The sequence below is a fragment of the Prosopis cineraria genome, unplaced genomic scaffold (genome assembly GCF_029017545.1).
Source record: "Prosopis cineraria cultivar Desert tree isolate PC_DT_omini unplaced genomic scaffold, ASM2901754v1 PC12, whole genome shotgun sequence".
Taxonomy (NCBI): Eukaryota; Viridiplantae; Streptophyta; class Magnoliopsida; order Fabales; family Fabaceae; genus Prosopis; species Prosopis cineraria.
The window spans coordinates 42,894,623-42,903,015 of NW_026555343.1; the positions used below are offsets into that span (position 1 = coordinate 42,894,623).

The following is an 8,393-nucleotide window of genomic DNA, read 5'->3' on the forward strand; positions in this document are numbered from 1 at the left end:
ATTTAACTCTGTCAATTTCCCACGTAACGTTAAGGATTTCTTAGGCAAGTATATAAAACATTAAATGTTGGAATGATAAAAATTAAACTTAAAGGATCAAATAGATAATTTATGCAAATATAAAAGAATTAAAAGTTATGTTATCTCTTAAATTTAAAAATATTTTTATTGCTTATTTATATTTTATAATTCATAATCCTTGATTTTTAGATATCAAAAGTTGAAATATAATTTAAAGGTTATTTAATCTTTCTGAAACTATAGAAACTAAAAATTAAATTCAATAAAATTATAGAGATCAATAATTATGTTTTTTTAAAAATAATAAGTACAAGTTATGAATTATAAAAAAAGATAAGTACAATTATGAGTTAATGTTAGGTCCCATGAAAATTAGTCCTGGTTAGGGGAGAAGGATATCTCCTTTCCCATATTTTTCATTTTTCTCCTTTTCTTTTTATCATCTCTTTTCCAGTATTTTCCATTTTCTCCTCTTTCTTAGTGTTAAATCAAAGTTTTTCAACGGTTTTAATTTAATTTTTAATAAAATTAATATTATTATTACATAAAAATATAAAAATAAAATATTAAAGTTTTAAATTTTTTAGATCAAATTTTCACAATTCAAATTTATTTATATACTTTTATATAAAATAATAATATTTTTATTAAATATTAAATCAGAATAGTTAAGTCCCAATCAGCACATTAACTTAGATCCACTTGGTATGATAGGTGATATTTTCAATCAAATTTAAATTTCAGTCAATATTTTTAATTGTCAATGTTGAGTATTTAACATAAAGGGCAAATATGTTATGTTTTAATTATTTTAGAAGCAAAATTACTATAGCAAATAGTCGAGGACACTTGGTGCTCCTCAAAAAATAATTTAAGAATAAAAATGTATCTAAACTCATTTTCTCAATAGGATGATACTTCAAATCCTAATAGATCCTCATATCAATTTGGTGAGTGTAGGGGTGTAAGTTTGATTTCAAAAATAGAATTTTATATCCCTTAAAAGGCACAAGACAACAGTCTCTTTCTACTTGAACCAATTACTATAAATCATTGAGCCAACATTTTATTAGCAACAAATAATACGTGCAATAATAATGATGTTGATGATAATAATAATAATAATAATAGTAATAATAATAATAATGCATTTTATTTTGTGACCATCTAGACATCATCTTGGAAAGCTTCAAATTTCAATTTCAAATTCAAAATCACTGGCCTTGTTTTGAATTCCCATGATACCCTGATCCAAGGTTCCAAAACTGCTCAAAGCCATAGTAACGGATAGCATTGGCAGCAACGGCACACTACAATCCAAAGCCAAGATTATTCATAAAAAACAACAAAAGAGTACCTAACGGCCCAGATGGGTCCCATTCCAACGAAAGACGAGAGAGAGACAGATATGAAATCATACTTACAGCCTCGCACTCATCACATTGGCCACCATTTGCCTCCTTTCCATTGTTATATAAAGGAGCTTCCTCAGTCTCATACAATCATCAACATAGCCGAGTGGTTTGAACTTTGAATCTTGTTAATTAATTCTATTGTCCTGCGGGTATTCTAGTGATTTGATTTGATTTGAGTTTTAAGGCATGGCTTTTTTCAAGAGTTCTGTTGAAATTTTTGCGATCTACTCTCTTGTTTTCGCAATATTTATGCCCTTCATCGTTCCAGCCCAATCTGTCCCTCCTGCTCCTGCACCAGGCCCCGCCAGCGATGGTAAGAACTCTAATTCAGAATGCTAGCATTTTCATAACAGCGTTCCTATCTCTCTTTCTCTCTCTGGTCTTCAGAAAGATTTTCCAAATCTGTATTCAAATGGAGTTTCAACTCTTGAAACTTGTCTAAGCAGCATGCTTTTTTTCCCGCGCTGTTTTTTCATTTCACCTTCCCCAGGGATGCATGTTTATTTTCAACCGGCACGAGTCTGAAGAATGAATTATTATGTGTGTCATGTCATACTGATTCATTTTCTTTCTATTATTTTGTGATCCAGGTACTTCAATTGACCAAGGGATTGCATACGTGCTCATGTTTGTGGCACTGGTTCTCACATACCTCATTCACCCTCTTGATGCCTTTTCTCAGTAGGCTTTTTGTAGGATCTAAGAGAGATTGAACATAGCGGGTGCTCCTTAACGCTCCTCCTCTTCTGGATAATTTTCCTGTATCTGGATTCTTTTACCCTCTATTATTTATTTATTTATGTATTCAATATATTGCCAGTGGTGGGACTATTGTGTTTATCTGTTATACCCATTTTATTTTCAGTTCATGATCATCGCTCCACTCTTTTAATCCTTGAAGGATAGGGAATATCGATCCGTTTAGCACTTGTCATCCGTATCTCCATCATTGTCAACTTGCAGTCAATCAAATTATAAACTAGAAAACATAAAATCAGTGAAACATAGCTAGTGGTGGTGTTTATTATTTCTAACGAATATATGTTGTCAAAACGCATACAACTTCCATCAGACTGAGGACAAATTATAGAGCTGAATGAAAATTAACCAATAGAAGAAAGGAAAACAAAAAGCAATCTGAAACAAAGGCTTCATTGCAAATTTAGCATTCTTTTGCCTCCTGACAGGAACGTACACGTCCAAGAATCACACCATCCTCATTAACCTCATAAAATGTAATGATTCTCCGATTATTTTGCAAATGAAGTGTGTACACATTTTGTCTAGCCGCCGGGGGAGGGGGTGTTCAGACGCTTTCAAATAACCTTGATCAATCATTTTGCTCCTTTGAATCATTTAGCCTCACAAGCTCTGACTTCTTGCGATGTCAAAACACTGTTGGCTTCTGGTGTTGAGATTGATTGTCTAGCCACAATTGAAGCTAATCCCATGAGCAAAAGCAAGACCTTCCATTCAAATGGGGTTGAAAGCCTGGAAGATCAATGCGCGTGTAGTCTGTGATGTAAAGTATACTTGACAACTTCGTAGAACGAGACAACTATCCCTACCGAAGGGCCAGTGCGACCTAAGCGGGGGCCAACTCCTGCAAATAGCCCTCTTAATCCCCCATCCCTGTCTCACCCCAAGTACAGAGAGCAAATGTCAGTCCAAAGCATTTTAAAGGAGTCAATCATGTGATTGGAACCATAACCAATTGAAAAGACATACCTCCAAATCTCCAGCAATGTTGTCCTCGTTGTCATTTTCAATGCCCGTTCATGATCCTTCTGGAAAGTTACAAAGTTGATATGTTAGAGAACAATGCAGTCATCATGCTATTTATAATGTCACAAACTTCCTCAACGAACATCAAATTAACATATCAGACACTGTCTAATATAAAATTTAAAATAAATATAATTTTTGATCTCTATACTTTACTCGTGTTTTGCTTTTGGCTCCTATACTTTTTTTTTATGTTTTAGGTCCCTGCACTTTTGTTTTTAATTGTTTTGCGTCCTTCCAAGGTCCTTATACTGTGTTCATAGAGGGACTGAAAATAATGAAAAACAAAAGTATGGGGGCCTAAAACTTCAAAAAAAAAAAGTATAGGGACTAAAAGCAAAACACAAGTAAAGTATAAGGACCAAAAGTTATATTTATAAGAAGCCACATTGCTCATAAAAGAGTGTGACTCATCTCAAACTCTGAACAAAACAAAAGATCCACAATTTAATTGTTTTTTTATGAAAAGTAAAACTAGGTATCAACTATAGAGGAGAATGGAATTAAACGGTTGGGTCTATAACAAAGCTAGAAAAAATGTTGCAGATGTGCCAGTTGATCTTACTGATAAACCAAAATGATCAGAGTTTAGAAATGCATTGATGTTCCAACTTCATTGCACTTTTATGAGAATTTTCATTCAATTTGAATCCCACCGTCATATGTTGATGAGGAATAACTAACAAATTCACTGTGTACGCAACTGTTTAAAATTGTAGCTCACCTAATGAGGCTAGGAATTTGATTTCGGTCAGCAGTTTGCTTTGTATTCTTACGTGATAAGTTTCACTATAAATTTAACATTTATTTACGAACAATCTGTGCTTGTCATCTGTTTCTATAATTGTGGTGTTTAAATTTCTGCCTTTTTGTTTGGGGAAGGGCAGTGTTTATAAGTATAATAATCTGCACTCTGGAAGCTAGGTTTTGAGAAACAACCTCTATTTGTCGCCGAGTTTTTGCCACATCTAGTGGACATGTGACAGCAGCTGCCAAGGTTCCAGCAGCAAAACCAGCTAAAAAGTTTGCCCCAAGGATAGTGGCTGCACTTGCTTCTTCACCTACCAGACCAAGAATTTTTCTCCTTATCTGAATTGAATTGCATGAAAGTGGCACTCAATATGTTACTGACTCTAAACAATACCCTAAAAAGAAACCAAAATCTATTCACTCATGGCTTAAGCAGTAATATCTTACTGGCTCAAGGGTTGACCAACAAATTGCAGAAAACGGAACATCCCGAGCAAGTGTTGCTCCCACGCCAGTCCACCAGAAACGGTAGTTATGTACTGTTAGAAAGGGTCATAAAATAAATAACTACTAATTGACTCAATCATGCATTGCCTCAAAAGGATGATAAAGAGAAAAGCAGATCACAGAAAACAATCAGCGCTGCACTTACAATTCTGAAGGAGGCTTGTGCCATTTGCAGGTTTGATGATTCCAAGCAATGTCTTCCACACGCCTGGAAGCGTGCCATTTTGGCTAGCTCTAAATGCCTAAACATGGGTAAATGAAAAAACAAGTATTACTTAACATCTATAAAAATCAAAGCACTCAAGTTTATTTAGAAAATGCTTTTCAAATGAAGAAAGTATTCATTGAGAGTAAAGCAATAGGGGCTGCAAGGACAGAGGGACCTCATCAACCAGAATAGCCGAAACAATGCACCAGGTTTTCACATACCAAAGAAGAATAAAGAAAAGGTGAAGATGACCAGACAAATCATATCCAAGGTCGGCAATGGTTTACATGATTTTATTCCTAAAACTAAAATGGTCTGTACTTTAGGCTTTATGGTAAACCTCCAACTCTTACAGCACAACCAATAGATTCTCAAGAGTGGAGGTGCAAAAAGTTCATTTCTCTTAACCCCAAAACTAAAGCCGTGACCTTTTCCTCAGGTCTGAACCCTACTTCTAAAGGCCAAGAATCTCCAGAGTGTTATCTGTCAGCAGTTCGAGAACCTGAACCCCACCCCCTCCCCAAAAAAATCTTCTTGCCTTAAGAACTGTTTGCCCAACCTTCTTGCTATGTCATGATTTCCTCATCCAAATTATGGGTGTTCATTTTTCATTATTGTCTATCTCTAAATGATATAATGACCTAAATCTCACAAATTACCACACAAAAATTAGCCACAGCTTCATCAGAGACTACCTGCATGCGTGTCCTTGCAAGTTCAATAGGATAACAAGAGATACAAGCCAATGACCGTGCTAATGTTCCTGCAACCAGTGGAACATAGGGTGTTAAGTTTGGAGCATTCTGAGCCGTATAATCATCCATGATGTTGCGGAAGATATCATAACAAGGCATGTAGATTCCAACCTAATGGACAGCAAAAATACAATAACATTAGAATATAACAGCATGTGAGATGTAGATAGTGCATTCTACAATCCAAGTGATTGGTATCAAGCCCAAAGAAACCCATAAAACAATATAAATCCTATATAGGAAAGAGAGCTTACAGATGGCACAGCCAATGCTAAACTTGCGTTCGTGCCTCTCCACAATCTTGTAAATCCTTCCTGCATAAATTAGCTCCCATGATCCCTCTTATAGTAAGTTATTTGCATGCCATTGAAAAAATAGGACTATGCGGTAATTACAGTGGGAAAGCAACAAGAATGCTCTCATCATGACTCATGCATGAAACATGACATGTATAAGCCTAAACTAGAACAGTCAAAACTTCCTAACTAATTTCCCACATCTTATGCTCTAGATAGAGATTACTATTAAAGAATATACTTCCATTCATGCATTGCCATATTTAACTACTGCCAATTCTTATTTAGTTCTTTCACATAACACGTCATCAAATGCCTTATTGCTCACTACACAAAAGAATTAGTCAAAGATTGTGATTCTTAAAGTAAAAGAATCAGACATCTATCTATGGATTTCTAAAAAGCTCCTTGATTTTCTCCTCATTGCCTACCTTGTGGCACCCTAAGCAACTTGCAAGTCAGAAGAGCCGAATCCCCTTTCTTCAATATACTTGTATAATACAGCATGAAAAGAAAATATCCTTAGGATTATTGCCCCTGATTTGAATTTAAGTTTGAATATTTGCTTGGTATACTTCCTCATTCAAACCCCAGTATTTCTTGGAATTATTTGATAAAAGTTCAGGCTCTCAGTTTCAGGGCTCGCACTTTGACCTGTGTTACTTTTTGCTATTTCTCTAACCCTTGGTTTGGATGGGGAGAAAATTAAGAAGGAAAGAAAACTATTGAGGGAAAATTGCCAAAAATAGTTTTTTTTTTTTTTACCATTTTTAGCAAACTTCCCTCCTATTTTTACTTCCCCTCCATTTTCCTCACACTTTTCTCTCCATCCAAACAAAGCATAAAAGTTATAATATCTGAAAATCACTTCTTGGTCAACAGGTAGCAAGTCTTTTAGCAGGTTGTCATGTTATAAATCAGACTAAGAAAACAGAATAAAGTGTGTCTTGGTATTTTCCGTTGATTACTATAGTAGTAGCCTATCTATATAGCCTTGATCCTTGGTTTAATTTTCCATTTTTATTTTTTTCCATTTAAATAGGGAGTTCATATCAGTCTGCCAGTATTACTACTTCAACAAATCCTGATTTAATTCAGAGAACAGCAAACAGATAGATGTTAATAGTGAACCAAGAATTTCCACTGAAATCTCGTCATAACATCTCACAAAAAGTTGAAAGTTATTTATTTAATTTGTTCGAGTGAATTTTTCAACATAATTGAAAATCCATGCACTAACCTGACGTATAACTTTGTATAAGACGTCAAGGGTTCCCCTGTACTGGTTAGTGTAACATCCCAAAGGGCATGCTGATCCTGATTTAGAAACTGCTTGGATAACGGGATATCTTGCATCCGGTACCCCCTGAATAAAAAGATCAAAAAAAAAAAAAACTGTGATCCTTCCTGTTAGTTCAAAGGAAAATATCATTTTGATGAACTCATAGAAGCAAGAGAAGTAAAATACATAATCAATTATGATCAGACAAATACATGTAATTAACAACCATCAATTTCCAAAGCAAACACAATTATGCTTCTATGCTTTACAACCACAGTTGATTGGATAAAAGACAGACACACACACACTTGTGAATGCAAACTTTCTCGAATAAAATTTTGTGAAGAGCACCACTTATTATACCGTATTTGTTTCACAACCCATGCGGCAAATGCTTTGATAAGAAACCCCAGCAGCCTGAGCTTGCAGTCTTGTCTGAAAAAAGTTATCATAATGAAATCTAGATTCAAGCATTCTTAAACTAAAGCTTGACAAAAACTAATGTTAAAAAAATGAAACACGTTTACATAAGGTATGGCTAATCTTTTGAACATTCCTATCAAAGAGAAGAAACATCACATTGTTGGTCAGTGAGAGAGAGAGAGAGAGAGAGAAGAAACAGCACAACATTGTCAAACACATTCACCCCAAATTTTAGAAAACGCAAGCAAAGATACTTCTAGCATCTTTAATCACTGATGACACAGAGAAAAGATTGTTTGTCATATTGTAAAACATTTACACTTACAGCACTTCATCAAAAAAGATTCTCCTTCCTTCCTCACCCTGCTGCTCCAAGGACAGGGTTACGATCACCTCCAGAAACTCAAATTTTAAAGAAAAACGCCAAATTAAATGACAAATTTGAAGACACGATTAAATCTAAACCTAATACCTTGGCCACATCCAGAGGATTAACGATGATAGCAGAAACAAAAGCAGCACCAGCTGCAGACAAAACTCTCTCTCTAAAAGTCAATTCGGCATCAGGATGGCTCCGAGGCGGCGCACCCGAAGAGCCAGTGTGATCGTCATTGGGATTACTAGACGACGACATAGACGAAACCTTCCCCTCAAAATCAACCCTGGTAGCAGCCGCACCAATCCACGAAGGGAAGTACTGCTTCGAGCCCACCATTCGTCAATACAAAAATATCTAATTTTCGCGGGAAATCAACACAAACTCGATCGTTTTGACATATGGGAGGGTCGTCCGAGCTTCTGAGAGTAACGGTAAGAAACTTTGGCAGCTCCTCCGGAAGGTTCTGACTTGGTGGCGTGTTTTTCTTGTTCCTGGTTCGAGGGGTTTGGTATTCATATATATATATATATATGCATGGGAAATTGGCAGGCAAAGGCAGAGCATAAAGAGGA

General features: G+C 35.5%; 1 protein-coding gene across 2 annotated transcripts; it reads right to left on the reverse strand.

Moving 5' to 3' along the window:
* Window positions 1-2,430: 2,430 nt before the first annotated feature.
* Window positions 2,431-8,393, reverse strand: LOC129288729 (mitochondrial carrier protein MTM1). 2 transcript variants are annotated; one of them, XM_054925459.1, is made up of 10 exons: window positions 7,915-8,393; window positions 7,383-7,454; window positions 6,978-7,103; window positions 5,696-5,755; window positions 5,382-5,552; window positions 4,624-4,720; window positions 4,419-4,510; window positions 4,161-4,310; window positions 3,165-3,223; window positions 2,431-3,068 (listed from the first exon to the last, which is right to left on the reverse strand). In XM_054925459.1, exons 1-10 carry the CDS (start codon window positions 8,155-8,157, stop codon window positions 2,936-2,938), a joined length of 1,203 nt encoding a protein of 400 aa, XP_054781434.1. In that variant the 5' UTR covers window positions 8,158-8,393; the 3' UTR covers window positions 2,431-2,935. The 2 variants fall into 2 exon arrangements, with proteins under 2 accessions (XP_054781434.1, XP_054781435.1); XM_054925460.1 differs by lacking the exon at window positions 7,383-7,454.